Source organism: Phalaenopsis equestris, unplaced genomic scaffold (genome assembly GCF_001263595.1).
Source record: "Phalaenopsis equestris unplaced genomic scaffold, ASM126359v1 Scaffold204990, whole genome shotgun sequence".
NCBI lineage: Eukaryota > Viridiplantae > Streptophyta > Magnoliopsida > Asparagales > Orchidaceae > Phalaenopsis > Phalaenopsis equestris.
The window spans coordinates 279,119-298,915 of NW_018224512.1; the positions used below are offsets into that span (position 1 = coordinate 279,119).

General features: G+C 33.1%; 1 protein-coding gene across 9 annotated transcripts in view; it reads left to right on the forward strand.

Annotated features, from left to right (window-relative positions):
- LOC110036313 overlaps nt 1-17,334 on the forward strand; it is a 34,247-nt gene extending 16,913 nt beyond the window's left edge. For 3 of the 9 annotated variants that reach the window (XM_020740719.1, XM_020740724.1, XM_020740720.1), the window contains 2 exons: nt 16,763-16,974; nt 17,071-17,334. In XM_020740719.1, the coding sequence (XP_020596378.1) occupies nt 16,795-16,974; nt 17,071-17,163 (273 nt within the window). In that variant the 5' untranslated portion in view covers nt 16,763-16,794 and the 3' untranslated portion in view covers nt 17,164-17,334. Of the gene's footprint in view, nt 1-7,332; nt 7,408-14,977; nt 15,054-15,258; nt 15,482-15,954; nt 16,657-16,762; nt 16,975-17,070 lie in introns of those variants that run through there. The other 6 variants (XM_020740723.1, XM_020740725.1, XM_020740727.1 and 3 more) reach the window with 5 other exon arrangements.
- The last annotated feature ends 2,463 nt before the right edge of the window (nt 17,335-19,797 follow it).

The window sequence follows — 19,797 nt, forward strand, 5'->3', positions numbered from 1 at the left end:
CTCATACATTAAATAAGCATAGCCTCATACATTAAATAAGCACGAAACCTTCCCACAGAACCACTCATGGCCGGGGTCAATGGGTCAATCGAATAGAGGAAACAACAGTTAGGGCTCTCGGCCAAAGCAACCCAGAAGGGAGGTAATCACTAAGGCTCACAACCCAAAGTGACCAAAAGGAACCACCAATGACTACTATGCCTCCCTGACAAACCTAAGAGGATAACCAAAGTGATTATAATTCTTGGGATGACAAACTTGATTCATGTTTCCACCCACAACGCTCAAGCCAATCAAGCCTAGTAAGGAGGACTAAACCACACCCAATGACCTCCAATAGGCCTCACGGGTAAGGACCAGAAAGGGAGGCTCACAACTGAGGCAAACAAGAAACAACAAGTGAGGCTCACGGCTAAGGCAAACCCGGATCAATTCCCTACAAGTTTTGATATACATAGGAGAGTACAAAACATCACCAATCTCTCAAAGTAAAGTAACGGGTTTGATCCATCTACAATCATCCAAATGATGCAAACTCAACAAGAGGGGATAAATTAAACTCAAGAAATTCCAATGGGTCTCACGGGTAGGAGTAGGAACCAAAGCCAGCAAAACCACCTCCAAACCCTCTCTCGAGTAAAGGCCAAACAAAGCAAACCAAGCCCCCAACTAGAGCCAAACCGAGCCCAGCAAGGCAAAAACAAGACCCAAACATTGATACAAATCCAGGTTTTAATAGAAATTAAAATCCCAGCCACTTTTAAACAAATCGAAAGTCAGTAAGAGCACAAAATGAGCTTCTTAAAGCTAGCAAAGAGAACTTCAACACCTCAACAAAAGGTCAACGTCTCATGCTCCTGCAATGAAGGTCGAATGCCCACACAGCTCCAAAACCGAGCCATTACAAGCCAAAACCGAATTTAAGAAGCACCAAAACCACACCCAACAATATTAAATTCTAAACTTCCATAAAAAAAAATATAGATTTCTAGCCATTTCAAGCCAAAGCCGAGACTCCAAACCAAGCCAAAACTGCGCTCAACAAGAAGCAGAAGCCAAAACCGAGCTCAACAAGATTAAAACAGGCCCAAACATTGATTTAAATTCATACTTTAATAGAAATTAAAGTCCCAGCAGTCTGTAGGTAAAACCGAGCCATCCAAAGTTTAGAAACAACCTGCATGCCTAAATATCCCAAGCATGAAATTATTCCAACAAATGCAGAAATATTTAGTGAAGTGCAAAACAGAGAAACGTCCATTAGTTCTTTTTAATGAGCACTGACTCCGGCAAAATAAATAGATTTTTCTCATAGCATATATTTCAAGTCAGGGAAACAGACAGGAAGCCAAAATCGAGCCCCCAGACATGCATAAAACAGTAAAATGAACTCCCTAGCATTCATGAAAGGCCAAATAACCTCTCCAACATTTCATGCTAAATGAAAATAAGTGAAAAACTTCATAATACTCATCCCAACATGCTTGCAAGAAATGAACTCCCTAGCATTCATAAAAGGCAAGATAACCTCTCCAATATTTCATAACACTCATCCCAACATGCTTGCAAGAGGAGCAAAAAATTATTCCAAAGTCATGTCTCAACTTCCTAAATGTTTCCAACATAAACATGCCACAAAAATCACAAATATGCCATAGCCTCCCTAGTTTATTAGTTTAAGCGAGTAACCTAGTTTAGCTCTTAGAACATGCCCACATTTCCATTTCTAAAGGCACTTGAAGTGAATATCTCAACAACATATCAAAGTAAAATGAACTAGCATGCTGTATCATCCAACAGAGCCAAGCTCAAAGGCTCGACAGAGAGGAAAACCGAAAGGAAACAGGGCACCGAAGAAGAGGGGGGAAGAAGGGGTACCTCTATAATGCCAAAGTAAAGCACTGCAACACAAGAATTCACCACACAGGAATCTCCTCCTAAAATTCCCTCACAGCAAAAAATTTCTATCCCTCTCAGAAAACTTTTTCAACAACCACAAAAAAATCCAAAGAAACTATCTTTATAGGCAGAGAAGAGAGGAGAAGAGAAAGGAGATCACACCCTCGATCCACGACACTCGAATCGGGCCAACGAAGAAAAGGACGCGCTTCCTGCTCATAGAAGGCGAAACCACCGAAAAATCTCGGACCCAGTAGCAGCGAGGGAAGCATCAGGAAGAAGAGAAGATTTTGTCATTCTCCGTTCATGTGTACCAGGGAACAAACTTCCCAGAGTCAAACTACCAGGAAAAGGAAAAAAAAAACAACTCGGGGAGACTGTCAAGGCTTCGGGAAGGAAGGCCGTGGGCAGAAGAATGTAAGGCAAGGACGAACGAGGTCAACTTTCTTTCGCGTGGAGGAGGAGGAGCTCGGGTGGCTCGAGACCGAGAAAAGGGAAAGGCCAGACACGCGAACGGGGGAGGGAAGGGAGGCAAAACTCGGGTGCGTGCGTTTAGGGATTTAGTGTTTAAAGCGAAAAAAGGGAGAATTGGTTTTATATAAATTAATATATATATATATATATTAAATTATATGCAATTTACTCGCGCGCGGCGTCGTAACAAAATGGGTGTCCTCCCTAGGCAAAATTGACGCTCCGGACGTGCCGGTGCAGTCTGTTTTGTCATCCGGGGTCGCTCGGACGACGTCGTCGACAATCGGGTCAAAAATGCGTCAAAATTAAATTTCGACCCGCAATCGATCGTTTCAAAATGTTTATTCGAGCCTTCGACAGATAACAGTGCAAGCGATGCGAATTGTGGCGATCGAACGTGTCGACTCTCCGAATTGCGAAGTTTTGTGCGCGGGAGGATAATCACAGTTTCAATGTTTGACGCTCGAAGGAAAAAAAAAGACAACTCGGAGAAGAGAAAGGAGATCACACCCTCGATCCACCGGTTTGACCTTTGAGGATGAAACCATGGGATCTTAAGTTGACCACCCATTTAAATCTAAATATTTAATGGCCTTAATAGAGTGTTATCTGCCTTGGGCAAAATTTATATTTAATTATGATGGAACACACTCATAAAAAACCTTGATCCTTTAGCTTTTAAATAAACCCTACTTAAACGTTTAGGGAAATTTTTTTAAAGTCAGAATCTGCTATTGAAATCATATTACGTCATTCTCAGAAATCTAAAAGAGGAAGGAAAATCCAACAAGCACGACCTTTTAGTGTCCTCAGTTAGCTTTTAAATAAACCCTACTTAAACGTTAAGGGAAATTTTTTTAAAGTCACAATCTGCTATTGAAATCATATTACGTCATTCTCAGAAATCTAAAAGAGGAAGGAAAATCCAACAAGCACGACCTTTTAGTGTCCTCAGTGTGCATCACATGATAAGAGAGAGAAGAATAATATTTTATAGTGGAGAAATTGTTTCGAGAGATATACTAAAAATTCTTTGATCTATGCTTTTATTGAGAAAGCAAGCAATATTTTTATAACATGTTGATCAATTTGCATATTTGGAGAAGAATCTTGCAAGTGTATCAAATTCTCTGAATAAGCTTATTTTTTCATCTCTATAATGCAAAGAGCAGAAGATATATCTCAGTCTCAGTAATAGCCATGAAGGTGATCATTGATTTATAGTTAGAATTATTTTAGGTGCAGCATTAAGGTTAGGTTTAACTAGAAGCTTGATTAAAGATATGTCTGATCATCATTAGGTTCATCTATAGAATCTATCAAAGCACAAGGATAATGTTTTAGAACTGTTGGAGGTGGAATGCTTGTCTAAACTTCTAATATTGATGCATTACATAAAACTTTTGGAGTTTGACAAACGGATATATAATAAAATCTATCATCATAATAAAGTAGTTTTAGATGAGGATGGAGGGCCTTTCAGTAGAAAAACCATTGCATGATCTATTTTGGTGAGGATAATCACAGTTTCAATGTTTTTATATTTTTGTAATTATGAGATCCATTGAAATATAAATCATTGTTGTTGTCCTATGGATAAGTGTAAGAACGATAATTATGTGTTATTGTTGAAAAACCTAAAAGAATAATATTACATTTTTCTTATGCATTAGTTATAAATAATGTACAATTAATAAGAGCACAAAGCATACCTAGAATGCAAAGCCAATTAGGTAATGAAAACAGGCCATTACCAGATTCAAATGAGGAAAAAACAAGAAGTAAACTAGCCTAATCAATTACAATTAACTATAGAATAAAGGTAGGAATAAATACCCCCTTAACCAACAAGGGTTGGTGGACAACAACAAAAGCAGCTTGCCAGCGAGGAGGGAGATTGCACAGAACCAATTAGGGGCCTTGCAAGGTGACTGATTTGCTGGAGCTGATTACAGAACTGTAACTGACAGGTTATAGGGAGAGCTAGCTGATGATATGGTTGAAAATGAGTAGGATAGTAGGTGGAGTGATTCTTGAAATTAATATATTGGATTGATTCTTGGAATTTGAATTAAATGAAAGTATGAAACTCAGTAGTATACAATGTAAGAAAGGATTCATGTAGCCAACCCCACTTAGTGGGATAAAAGGCTTGTTGTTGTTGTTGTTGTTTTTGTTGTTTGTTGTTGTTGTTTGTAATTTCTAAGTGATCCTTGAATTTATGAAATGTTTGCTGCAGTTTTTATTGACACTTCGTTGAGGATTTCACACTCCTCCTCAAGCTAGGAATATATGTTAATCATTCCCAACTTGAAAGTTAGGTCGTCAAATTTTAATTGATTAAGTACTTTAGTGTGCAGTAGATATTACAACTATCCAATTTTTTGCTGAAATGTGATTAAATTGGACGTTTCCTTGTTCATTTTTGTTCTTTATAAAGTTTCTATCAATTTCAAAATGCATGGCTCTAACATAGTGGGCAGTTTCTTTAGCAACACTAATTTTCGTTTGTCACACTACATTTTACTTTGATTTTGTTGTGGAAAAAATTATTTCTTCGAGGCGTCATTTATGCTAAATTTATTTACTAATTCCATGAACCATATCCCTCTATTCTACTTCAATGCTACTTAGATCTACTTCACGTAACTAAATTTCCCCTTATAAATGAGCAAAAACTAAATGTAGATTTATGATTAGTTATAAATCTTGCTTAATTTAACATTATTGAAGATTTATATACCTATTTTGGTTCCTTTCTTAAAGAATAATTCCTTTTTAGGTGTCTTTTTAAGATATGCTGCTACCTTATATGCAACATTAAAGCGCTCCTTTGTTGATTATTTTTGAATTATCTAACAATATTAGCTGGAAAGTATTTATTAGGTCTAATGTGGGAAAGGTTAATAAATTTTCCAACTAATCACTAGTACCTCCCTTCGTTAATATGAATTGAATCTTCCTTAGTTTTGACTTCGTTTAAAGGATTCATTGGTGTATTTTCAGGCTTAGACCCTTGCATGTTAGTTCCTATAATAAGTACAAGTTGTATTTCCATTGAGAGATAAATATCCCTTTATTTAATCTTTTTATTTCCAAGAATATTTTAATGAACCAAAGTTTTTAATCTAATTTAATTTTTCTGTTAGGACACCTTTCATTTTTTTTCTTTTGTTTATGATTTTCTCTTACAATGATATTATAAACATATATAATTAAGATAGAGTTTTTATGGTCAGTTTCTTTTTTTTTTAATTTTTTGTTTTTTGTTTTTGTAAAAGGTGTGGTTGGCTTAACTTTCAGAAAATCTGTGCTTTTTAATTATCATGGTAAATCTATTGAATCTTGTTGTTTGTTTTAAGCTATATTGAGATTTCATGAGCCTACAAACTCAGTTTCTCTTGCTATTACTATTAGATTTAGGAGGGATTGTCATATAGAATTTATCTTCTAAGTTCCTATTTGAAATTTTTTTTTTTATATCTAGTTGAAGTGATCATTCTAAATTAGCAATTAAAGAAAAAATCATTTTGCCAATGTTGATTTTAGCAATTTCTTGATAATCAATTTCACATTGGTTATGGAAACTTTTGCAACTATCATGGCTTTGTATTGGTCAATAATTTTGTTTGCTTTGTATTTCACATTAATGATCCATTTCCATCTAAGTTGTTTATTTTTTTTTGGGAAGATTTGAAAGTTTCGACATGTTATTTATTTCAAGAGCCTGAAATTCTTCATATATTGCATTTCTCTATTTACATATTTGTAAGGCTTCTTGAATGGTATTTGGAATTTTCATTCCAGAAATATTCATTTGCAAAATCATGGAACTTAAGAGAAAATTTGTTGTAGAAAATAGTTGTTTGATGCAACTGATTGTGCTTTTCTTGAGAGCAATAGTAATCATATTTAAATCATCCTCAAGTTTAGTATTGTCTTGTCTTTATTAAGCAGTGTTAGGACTCGGGACAAATCAGGTATAGTTTATGTGAAATGTTTTGTTTTCACTTTGTAACTTGAATTTTTTGTGTTATATGTAACAGGCAATCCATTTGTTTCTTGCTTGTTTTTGTTCTTTGAAGCTTTTGGGATATTTGAATTACTAAGATTTAGATATGTGGAATTCAAGTACGTTCAGAAGTTGTGTAGGTTGAGATAAAATATGATTATTATTGTTGCAAAACTCATATTTACATGAGTTAGTATTCTCCCCTTAAATGTGGGTTCTAGAGAAGGACTTGTTAAAATAAAAAAAAAGTTACATCATCAATTTTTTTAAGACTATTAGGAGAATTATTTTTGTTATCCTTGCTAATAAGAAGAGTAACCAATAAAAATGTTTTTATGGCTTTTTGGTCAAGTTTGCTTCTTTGATGAGAAAGGATAACACAAAAAACAGAAAAATTGAACAGCTTGAGAAGGATGTTGGATACAAGTATTTTATGATAGGCTTGTTTGGAGGCTTAACAAGGAGTTTTGAATTTTAGACTTCTGGATGTGATACGCCTAATGATATATGTAGCAACAAAGACATCCTTCTTCCAGTAATCTTTAGATGTATTCTTAGTGATCATAATTGATTGAGTAACCTTCATGAGCTGTCGAATTTTGTTGTCCTTAGTTGGGGAGCTTGGATACAAAACTTTGATGAACAATTTTTATTTGAAGAAGATAGTATCCAAGAATTGAATGAAATATTCTTTCTTTGTGTTATTTCTAAATTCTTGTTTATTGATTTTGAATTGGGTTTGTTTGAATGGATGGAATTTTTGAAAAAAGGATACAACAACAATAACAAGTCTTTATCCTACTAAGTGAGGCCGGCTACATGAAACCTTTTTCTCCATTGTGTTCTATTGAGTATCATATTTTCATTTAGTTCTAATAAATTAAGATCATTTTTTATACAGAATGCCCAAGTCTTTTTAGATCTACCTCTATCTTTTTTTAACACAGGTCAAATCTAAAGTATCTAATCTCCGAAGTGGATCATCAGTTGGTCAGGCATTTAATGTGACCAAACTATCTTAGGTGACTCTCTGTAATCTTGTCTGTCACAAGAGCTACGAATACATTCATTTCGCATTTTGTCTCTAAGTGTCATGCCACTCATTCACCTAAGCATTATTTACATCTCAGCAACACTTTACTTGGTTTTATGCTTCTTTTTTAAAGGCTAACATTCTGCACTATAAAGCACATTGCAGGTTTCGCCACCATCTTATAAAATTTTCCTTTAAGTCAAAGTGAAACTTTTCTATCACACAATAAGCCCGATGCATTCCTCCACTTCAACCATCCAACTTGAATTCTACCTAAAAAAAAGGATGTTGTTTCAAAATTTTGTTTTATCAGAAAAATCCAAGTGATTTTAGCGTGGTTAGCAACAAAGTGTATAAACCACCTATCCTCCACTTCAACCCTCCAACTTTAATCATTGAATACTTCAGGATCCGTACAAATGAAGAGGGTGGGTAATAGCTTTTTTAGGTACATGATGTGACTGAGGAAAGTTTCACAATATTATTGTACTTTTGTTAGATGAAGATGCATAGTGAGCTTATTTTCTTACCTTGTAGGATTTTCTTCAACATTTAGGATGTAAAGGTAAGCTTCTCTTTCACTTTGTCGATTATCCTTTTTGAGATCATATTTTTGAATTCAGAACGAATAGTAATAAGTTAGTATTATAACTCATGTCTCTCATAATTTTAGTGATTGATAATTAGCTATAATAAAGTTTACAAATCAAGAGAATTGAGTTAAGACCTAGTAAGCCAGTGACATTGATAACCCATTGCCGGTTACTTGTAGTATTAACCTATCAACAATTTTGACTGTATAGCTTCTTAAGCACTAATGAAGAATGAAATTATGAGGCTTCTTTTGTCCCATGTTATCATATACTTTAGAGTTCATGATCAAAGATTGTGGCCTTTTATTTTAGCACTCAATCCACGAAATATCTTACCTTTTTGGGCAACCACATCTATGTTGATTTTTATGTCTGGGATTTAGTTTTAGCTATATAATCAATGAATTGGACATGATTTCTTGGATAACAACATTGTCATGGGATCGTGATTCAGGAAATGAGGTTGTACCAAAGGAGTATCCTCTTTTCAAAGCCATTTCATTTTTAACATCATCTTGGCTTGAACAAAAAAAAAAAAAAAACTTGAGAAGAATTTTGAGGGAGAGTTAGAAACCGTAGAGTTGGAAGGTAGGGTGGAAGATAGTAAAAGGCATCTCTGTTATCATGTTGAAAAATATAGAAGAATACTATATAGAAGAAGGATGTTGTTTCAAAATTTTCCTTTATCAAAAAAATCCAAGTGATTTTAGTGTGGTTAGCAACAAAGTGTATAAATCACCTATCCTCCACTTCGACCATCCAACTTTCATCATGGAATACTTCAGGATCCGTACTGATGAAGAGGGCGGGGAATAGCTTTTTTAGGTACATGAAATTTATGTGACTGAGGAAAGTTTCACAATATTATTGTACTTTTGTTAGATGAAGATGCATAGTGAGCTTATTTTCTTACCTTGTAGGATTTTCTTCAACATTTAGGATGTAAAGGTAAGCTTCTCTTTCACTTTGTCGATTATCCTTTTTGAGATCATATTTTTGAATTCAGAACGAATAGTAATAAGTTAGTATTATAACTCATGTCTCTCATAATTTTAGTGATTGATAATTAGCTATAATAAAGTTTACAAATCAAGAGAATTGAGTTAAGACCTAGTAAGCCAGTGACATTGATAACCCATTGCCGGTTACTTGTAGTATTAACCTATCAACAATTTTGACTGTATAGCTTCTTAAGCACTAATGAAGAATGAAATTATGAGGCTTCTTTTGTCCCATGTTATCATATACTTTAGAGTTCATGATCAAAGATTGTGGCCTTTTATTTTAGCACTCAATCCACGAAATATCTTACCTTTTTGGGCAACCACATCTATGTTGATTTTTATGTCTGGGATTTAGTTTTAGCTATATAATCAATGAATTGGACATGATTTCTTGGATAACAACATTGTCATGGGATCGTGATTCAGGAAATGAGGTTGTACCAAAAGAGTGTTCTCTTTTCAAAGCCATTTTATTTTTAACATCATCTTGGCTTGAACAAAAAAAAACTTGAGAAGAATTTTGAGGGAGAGTTAGAAACCGTAGAGTTGGAAGGTAGAGAGAGGGTGGAAGATAGAAAAAGGCATCTCTGTTATCATGTTGAAAAATATAGAAGAATACTATATTTTTGTTATTCTAATGAGTATAAATGGTGCACAGTTGTTGAGATATACAAAGCTCACCTAGAATTGACAGACAACTAGGTAATGAAAACATGCTAGTATTGGCCACATAAATGAGAGAATAACTAGAAAGAAATTAGTCTTATTATGTACAATAAGGTTTGGAATGAATGTGGAACTAAAGCCCATTAATTTTCAGCCAACAATTGATAGCGAACAACAGTAGGAGCAGTTTACAGCAGGGAGAGGGCTTGCATACAACTAGTTGGTGGCCTTGCAGGTTGGCGAATTTTGTTGGAGCTAAGGTAGCAATTTTTTGTAATGTTGTTGGTGGCTTGCAGAGAGAGATGACTTAATGTCTGAATCTGTTGGACAGCAGATGGAGTGATTCTTGCAATTAATAGACTGTTGGTTGCAATTTCTCTTAAATTCCCTTGAATTTATAGATTGATAGCTACAACTGGCAATGACCCCGGTCTATGATTTCCACAGTTATCTTGAGATTTACAAGAAAGATTGTTTGTAGGATTCCTTGGTACCTTCATCTCGTACCTTTAGATAATATTTTAACCAATTGTCGTAATATATACATGTATCACTTAATGTAATAACTGATGTCCGAGTCTTATAACCTTTTGGAGCATATATTTCACATTTTTATTAGGCTTTATAGGTGCCACGGTGGTTTGGATAGATATGGTGACTAGCTTTATATACAATTGCCATTAGGAAACATGGAGCTAATAATAAATTAATTTAGAAAAAGAATTGTTTAATGCCAAATTTATAATGTACCTCTGATGATGAATTCGTGGTTGATCTTCTTCTACCTTGATTCTTTGAGGGCCTTTGATTTGTTTGATCTCTCATTTTATATGATGAAATTGAAGAAAGGAGGACTTTGAGAAAAATTGAATGGATTAGGTCTTGATTATTGCAGCATTAATGCAACACATGCATAATACTGTAGCGGTTTGCTACATGTGATGGGAGGAGAGCATATAACGAAAGCTCTAGGTGTTGAAACCATATGCTGGGAGAGAGACAGAGGAAAGAGCGGTGGAGGAATAAAAGAGTATATTTTAATTTTCATTCATTCAATTAGTATTCTAAATAACAGTCATCTACCTTTGTTTGTAGGATTTACAAGATAAAATTAAATTAATTTGAAGTTAACTTTAGATAACCTTATAATATTATTTAAAATAATTGTAATCATAATAATTAGATAAAATTTAATTTAAGTAAACATAAAAAAATTTGAAGTTTGGGAATTTCTTAGAAATTTCCTCATGTGTTGCATCAAATTTCACCTACTTATCATATATATTTCTGAATTCAAAATTGAGATATTGTTTGTTTGGAGGTTGTTGCTAATGCTTTTATCATATTGATTTATCAGTTTTGTAATCTTACTAATTTTTCAAACATGAAGGTCGCTTAAGGTTATGTAGAGATAATTTTGAGATGCCATGATCTCTCCCTACAATAGAAGCTCTTTGGATATCAATTTCTTTCAAGATCATTGAGTATCTTAAGAAGACAACTCAACTATTACAACCTTTTGTGGATCCATATTCAATTTTATTAACATTAATTATTGGAGACATTATAGGTCTTGTAACATAGAAATATGTTATTGATGAACGGTGAACCTTTCATTATGACCATAATTTACATAATCAATGCTAAATTAAAATCTTATCTAAATTATATTGGTTTCGATGTGACGCTAGATCTTCTCGGGAACTTTAATCAACATGGTGAATTTCTAAAATGAGATGAATATAAGTAATAACGATCAAATTTTTTGAGGAAATCACCACTCATTCAATACAATACGCAACTGCAGGAGAATGCATGTACAGTATTTTTAAGATACTGTTAAGAGTTTTTTGTTACATTTATTATTATTGTATTTTTATATTAAGGTAAAATTAAAAGTTATAATTGTTTGGGGAGATTTATAAGAGTTTCTTTACTATAGTTTCTTTCATTATTAAAAAAAAATTCTTTCTCTTTTTTTATAGTGGATGTAGATCAATCTGATTAAACCACTTAGACTTGTATCTCTATGCTGTGCCTACTTTCATCTCTCATGTTTTTTGTTTGCAAGCTTCGCATTGAGCAATTGAGGACAGTTTCTACTCATAGTTTTTACTGAGCTCCTAAGTAATGAAATTGTTCTTGATTTAGTGAGATTCCTCTCTTCCTAGGTGAAGTGAATTTTCACAATTAATATCTCTCCTTTCAAGATCTATTTTGTTATAATGATAATTAACGTTGCTTTTGAGTGACGTGTAATAACGTAAAGCTTTGATACCAGTTTTTATTCAAATTTAGTGTTTAGGTATTTAAATATAACCATAATGATGCTTTGAATGTAGATTAAGCAAATAAAAATTTGATTCATAGATGGCATACCACTAGGTATTGTCAAAAAAATGTTTCTTTGAAGGAAAATTAGTAAATACAAAAATTATAATTTAAATGATAATAAAATAATCAAATATGTCTGGCAAATTTAACGTGACATTAAACCATCCAAAATCTATGTGCAGTGCATTTTGTTCGCGTTAGAAGCAAATAGTTTAGTTTTGAAATTGACCCAAAACTAAGCTATTAGTTGACATATCCTCAATTAATATGATAACTACATCAAAATATCAGACACAGGAAAAAAAAAATAAAAATAAAACTCCAATATAGGTTTGAATTTTATGTTTTCACTAAATCAAACCAGCTTCTATAACCAGGCCAAACTATATAACCCCAACCTGTTATAATGAAATGGAAAGTACATCTTTTCTTCAAAAGACATCATCACAAATATTTTTTCGAAGGGTTAAATCCCAAAATGGTCATTGATTATTCCAATGTGACCAATTTTATTTGAGAGTTTTGTAGTGCTCCAATTTAATCCATACTATTGAAAATTTTGTAATTTGTCCCTTAGGGACAAATTGGTGAGAATAAAAAAAACTAAATAACAGACAGCTTGGAGGGCGGAGAGAGAGAAGATAAATTTAATTGTTGAGAATCAAAGAAACTAAACTATATTCACTCGTGAATATTTATCCTCTTTATTGTAAGGTTTGACCCATCAAGTGTCTATTAGTAAATTATTTTTGATGGACGGCTAAATTCATTTTGAAATGTAGGAAATTTAGGATTAGTATTCTTAATTTGTGCATTATGGATAGATATGAATATGATCCTACTTTTTATAAATAAGAAGCCTATAAAATATGAAGCTTGAAGTTGGAAAAAAAAACTCTATTAAATATTGCCTTTATTTTTTCTTCTTTGCCTGTCATTGTTGGCCAACATTCAAGGTTTTGCGGGGTTTGCAGCAGCACAATCATTGGTTGAACCAATCCTTTAGCCTTTGCTGTCTCATCCAACGTTTATTGTTGCCAAAGATTCATTAATAATTACTAGTTGATCACTACTTGGCGCTATCTTTTACAGAAAACCTAAGAATATCACTGGCATTGTTGTTTTTCAGCAATCCATGAGTAAGGACAACAATCACACTTCTTGGTTTTAAGGAAATGGTAGTAAACCTGATTTCTTATCTTAGATAAACTCTCGTTAGATGCAACGTTTTCCACAAATCCAAATCAGAATCATAATCGGCATGAATGCCCCCCCCCCCCCCCCCTTCCCTCTCAAAAAATATAAAAATAAAATAATAAATAATAAATAAATAAAAAAGGAAGGCATAGTTTTAACTTACATGTAATTTTTTTCATGTTTAAATTAAGGATTATGAATCTTCTCAACATGAAATAAGAGATAGCCAAGTGGATAACTAATCAGATTACCAACACAAAGTAACCAATGCTCATAATGATGTCTACCTTTGAAGCTTTTGTTGTTAAAGGTAGCACTACTAGCATCTATTGCACTATCACTTGGCCAAATAAAAGTTGTTGTATTCAATATAAGAAACCAATTTGCCATTGTGAATGCATCAACAGTTACAGAATTTAAAGTTTAATCCATGATCTTCATTTTTAGGTTAGAAGTAAAATTAGACATTTTTTTAATGGAATAATCAAAGCTGAGGTAATAACAATTGGTTTGAGCTCGTTGCAACATTTATCATGGTCTATAGCATATATGTCAATGTTGCAAAATGGCACACGACATGGCGCATGTCACGGCACAACACAATCCTTGATGCCATTTGCATGATGTGGCGTGGCACACCAAAGTGACTGTCATTTGCATCATGTATTGATAATGGCGCATAGTGCATTGCCCTTATATTGCTCGCTAAGTTTATTTTTAAGGTTTAATATTAGAAAAATAAAAGAAAATTTACTTTCATACAATTAAATTTTTTATATTTGCTTATCTATTATTTAAACTTTAATTTTTTTTCTATTGCACTCAAAATTTTAATATCACCACAAAAATACCATTAATACTAATTTTTTTTAAGTGAACGGACACACACACAAAACACACACACACACACACACACACACAGACACAGACACAGACACACAGGTATACAGACACATTATGAAAAATTAGACTTACAAAAAATTATACTGTTTTGAATTTTAAGTAATTGAGGCATCGAGCATTTGACATTAGGTATTATTTTTGTTATTTTTATTATAATTTTATTTTATATTTCAATTTAATATTATTTCATATTTATTCATATTCTTTTAATATTTTTTAATATTTTGCATCATATTTAAAATCACACACCTCTCAGCTTGCGCTATGACTCCATGAAATTCGTTGCGCTATGGTGCATCCATTCACCATCGATAAGTATGGTCTATTTAAAAAGATCATATTTACTTGTTTAAAGTTTTTCTCTCACATTTTAATGTGATTGAATTTGTAATCTAAGAACTATGAACTTTCCATTTTAGCATGATTAGAGGTCAAAAGATTGTAAATTTGAAGAAGCAAAGTATAATCATGGTAGAATCTGTAGCACATGATGAGCCAATATACAAGAATATGTAACAAAGTACAATCATGGTAAAGGAATGCAGTATTTACCGAGCGGTTGAGCTAACTCATAGGTTCATGCATTTAACACCTGTTTTTATTTTATTTTTGCGTTACATGAAGCTTGATTGTATTTTTCAAGGGACCAAAAAAAAAAAATGTAACAAATTTTCGATGGTAGGCAATTACTTCAGAAATTTCATTGAATGAAAAATCTATTTTGTAATATTCAGTTTTTTATGAAAATTTTCATACATTCTTGAGCCTTCTTTTTGTTGTTGATGTTGCTGAAGCTACCATAAAATCTATTGCCTCTAAGGGAAAAAACACGATTCTTTTTATTGGACAAAAAATACTACAGGCAACTGCAAAGGAGAAGATTGAAAGCTCTGCTACTACAAAATGATAAGGCACAATCTTAAGAATTTCTTGAATTTGTAAGTCATTAGATCGTCCTTGGTTTGCTTTATTTAGAGATTTTATTGATCAAGTAGTCTTTGAAGTTGTTTCACTTAATATGTGTCATGTTATATTATATAAATCATATCTAGATTATAGGGATGCTATATTCTTTAGAAGACATCACTCATGCATGTAAAGGAAAAACATGCTCAAAATTTGTCAATTTATTATCACTTTCAGAGGAGATGGAGAAGACTACCAAATTATATGATGATAAGCACAAAAGGTTCTATCTCTGTTACTGACTTCCATCAAATGTATGAAAATGAGCAATCTCAAGCTGGTCAGAAGCCCATGAATACAAGAAGAAAAAAGGAAAATAAGAGCAAGACCTGGAGATTAAAAAAGAAAGGAGTTAATTTGCCAGATCAAATGGGATAAAATGAGTAGCTGTGGTGATTTGGTAGGCCCTAAAAATTAGTTTATAATTGTTCTTGAAAGTATTGATTTTACTTTTTAATTTGAGCAGCTTCTTAGGTTTGCTTTTGTAGAGATTGAAGTTGTAGCACTTGATATATGTCACATATTATATGGGGTGATTCATGTCTATAAAATAGGAATGTTATATTCTTTAGTTGACGCCAAAATTTGTGCTTGTAAGAATGAGAAAATATATATACTTTGCTGGTTTATTTCTCCATTTTCATAAGAGTTTGAGAAGAGCATGGGAATAAAAGATCCTTAAATAGGGTCAATATATATTTTCTTGTTAAAAGCACAACTTTCTTTTTAGTTGGTGATTTGGGTAGCCCATATTTATAGGATATGGATGCTATATTCTTTAGAAGAAGACAATTTGTGCTTGCAAAGGAAGAGAAAATATATGGTCAGTTATTCATGGGTTTTGCTCTTTCCCTAATGAAAGCACTCCACTTCAATTGTTGATCTTCATCAAATGAAAGAGTATTAACAATCCTAATTTGCTCAGAAGACCATGAATATAAGAAGAAACAAATGTCGGAATTAGTTCAAGCAACAATGGTAGAAAAAAGCTCTTTCTCAGGAGCAAATGATCCAAAATGGGTTGTGATCCAGGAGACAAAGTTATTCTTGTGATGGTTTTGAAATGATTGATTGGCAAATATAAGTTGGGCAGACATTTAAATACAAAATGGCAAATCTAAAATTCAATCAATTGTTGCTTAGGAGAGAGGAGAGAGAAAGTTAGTTGAAGAGAATCATGTGAACTAACCTAAATTCACTCCACCTATTTCTTTTTATATGTGAACTAAAATCATTCCCAGAAGCTGATGCCCATGTGGAAAACTTTAAAAACAACACTTGAGTTGTTTTTTAAGCAATTATTGTACAAGAACAACTAACAAACTTGTTTTTAAGGGGAAACCAGTAAACATAGACATAAGGAAAAAATCTTCAAGTTTCTGTTGAATTTAAAAGCTTTCCACACTTTCAATTCTGGATCAGATCAGCTGTGTGAAATGCATAACTCACTGGTTTTTTAGCAAAACAATGATTGCATTTATTGGCAGCACCTTTACTTTTTTAAAGAAAACTTTCACTATTGTAACCCTTTTTCATGTCAAAGAGGACAATCGGCACTAAGAGTAGGGGCTAGAGGTGAGTCTATAGTTGTTCAAAGGCAACTATAACGATTGCAATGGTTTAAATATTTAGTTTTTCGTTAAAAAAAAATTGCTCTAATAATATTTTAACAAAATTTCAGTTGCTGTCTAACGAGAAACAGTTCAAAGTTTCATGGAGTCCCAGAAAGCAGAATCAGCAACTAACAAAGCTATTGATCCGGCCCTTATGTCATGTCGAAAGAAAAAGTCTGAGAGTGCAACATTTTTGGAGGACGTCAGAGATCATATCGACGAGTTCATCCATGCTTCAATGGATGAACACAAATCTTGCTTTAAAAAGACCATAAAGAAAGTGGGTAACAGTTTTAAGTATTAATAATCAGTTGGGTAAATATGTTTGTAAAATTTTTATGTTTCTTCTGATTTTTTTTTGCGTTCTATTCTGCAGATGTTTGGGATGTCAAAAGTTGTTGCTGAGAGGAATTCAGAATCCGAAGGAGTCGAGGTTTCGTTGCCGCTCCAGACTTCAGTTTCCCAGTAAAGAGTGAAGTATGGCTCCTTTCCTGTTATATAAATACAGTTCAATTTTGTCGTTGGTTTGTTACATTCACATGAAGTGTTGTGATTAATAATTAGTTAAACTGAACAAATGTTGTGTGAGCGGTCTGCTATTGGAGTACAGTTTCAACATTCTGCTTTATTTTGGTTTCCATTTTAGCAGTGTCAGTTCAAGATAGTTGAATCTGGTTTCAATTCTCACTGTTTTCTTGACTGATTTATGCATGTGAAATTGTTGAGGCGAATATATGACTAGAAATGAAGATGTGAGATTTGAAGTTTTGTATTATGAGATGAAATGGCAGTATAAAGCGTTTTTCTTTTATAATATAATCCCTTGGAACAACTCATTGGATTTTAACTAAGGGTCTGTTTAGGGCAGCGGTTGATTATTTATCATTTACTGATAAACAAATTATTCTGATAATTTGATAATCTACAGATCATCAGAATAAACTAACTTGCTGTTTGGGAGAGCTAAATCAGAATAATTTATTGATAGTTGTTAGATAAATGACCATTTTGGTCCTGTTTGGTGAAATTGTTTTCAATAGAACTGCATGAAAGAAATAATGCACAGAATAAAAGCCTCAAACTGTTACAGATCAGAATAAACTAACTTGCTGTTTGGGAGAGCTAATTCAGAATAATTTATTGATAGTTGTTAGATAAATGACCATTTTGGTCCTGTTTGGTGAAATTGTTTTCAACAGAACTACATGAAAGAAATAATACAGAGAATAAAAGCCTCAAACTGTTACAGATCAGTTCAAAAAAATAGAATACACTGTTCACTATCTTGTGAGTAACAGAAGAAATAAAATAAAGAGAAATACAATTACAAGTACAATTAAAAATATTTAAATGTTTAGTTTAAAACTCTGACGTCGTCTGTCATTTGCTGCAGTCCTCCTGGAAAATTATCGTGCAACAATCACTGTCAGCAACGAAGTATGATAGAATGTCCGCCCAACAGAATAAACCGCATCGCGCTGCAACACCACTCTGATAACTGTAGAACTGTCTCCCAGTACTATGATGTTGTCATGACGTAAGGGAGACTGCAGTTCGCAATAACAAAACACAACTCGGGAGGTCTTTGAAATCTTAGAGCTCATGCTACTATTGAGATAAAAAAATTGAAAATTATTTGTCAAATTAGATAATTAAATTACATTCTATAAAATAACAAGAGAACCAAAATAAACGAAAACCGATTCGACTGAAATAGGCATAAAAAAAAGTGAGTGTGCGATTACATACTAGTAATTACTCCAATCCACGTGTCTGTCACTGAATGGAGACAGTGGACCTCACAAAAAATGAGTTCTTTGTTGCCTTCAACCCACGGAGACGATCGTCGTGGGATACATGTGCAAATTAGCAAAAAAAGCCATCCAGTAGATCCTCATATACCGCTGCACTGCACTGACAAGAAGAGAGGACCTAAGTTGCCTTCTTCAGTATTCCAAACGCAATACCAACATGATACAATCATCCTGTGCCAGATGTGTATATCACCAAAAAAAGGCCATCCAGATAAGTCCTCATAAGCCGATGTACCCAAAACAATGGAGGATGTCAGTTGCCTTCTTTAGGAATAGACATGCAACACTAGATAAGAACACCAAATCGGCCATCCAAAAGAACTCATAAGACCATATTTTCCATCATTCATCACTGACCTTGCACAAAAAAAAAAAAAAAAAAAAAAAAAAAACAAAAAAAAAACACAAACAAAACAAAACAAAGAATTTAAAACAAAGTGCAAACACCATTATTATAGATTCAAACATTTTAATGAAACAAACAAAATTCTTAATAAAAACATAAAATACAAATCCATACTACAACGAAATCATTGAAAAAGTAATTGCAAAGCAATTGCAACAATATTATAGTTTCTACAATGATAAACATAAACTAGAGAATTATAAAAGTAATTGCACCCTACTAAACTAGAGAATAACAGAAGGTAATTGCCAATTAATGAAGTAATTGCAAAGCTTTTGAAATAATATTCTTCTTTCAAGAATGAGAAACATAATGACTATTTGCTTCAACATCAAAACAGACTAAACTGGATATTATTAGATATAAAAAGATCCATAGTCCCAACCAATACCACATCTCAAGAGTCTAACAACTCATCTCAACAGTAAACTCATCTAAAGATCTTCAGTAAGTGAATGACTACTTGTACTTCCCTCAACACAAATACTGTGCATCTCAAGAGTACTGGCAATAGGAAGGTTCATATGTTCCAAATCAGCAGTAATGTTCTGGCAATAGGAAAGTTACTACTCAAATATTAAACAATGTTCTGCCAATCTATAGCAGTTAAAAATCAAAAGCCCGTGCCATTAATAAATTCATATGCCTTGTTCATTCACTAATTCAACAATGCCTCAGAATGCTGGATTTTTCAGAATACAAATCAAAAGCCCGTGTCACCACTCACTTCAAATGCAAGATATTTCATAATTGCTTCTATTGATTTGATGAAAACTGCAAGATACACAATATAACGACTCAGATTTTCATCATGAGGTGAAGTATTCAGCGAAAATGGATAATTTGAGCTTGTAAACAAATGCCTCAGGACCAAATATTAAAC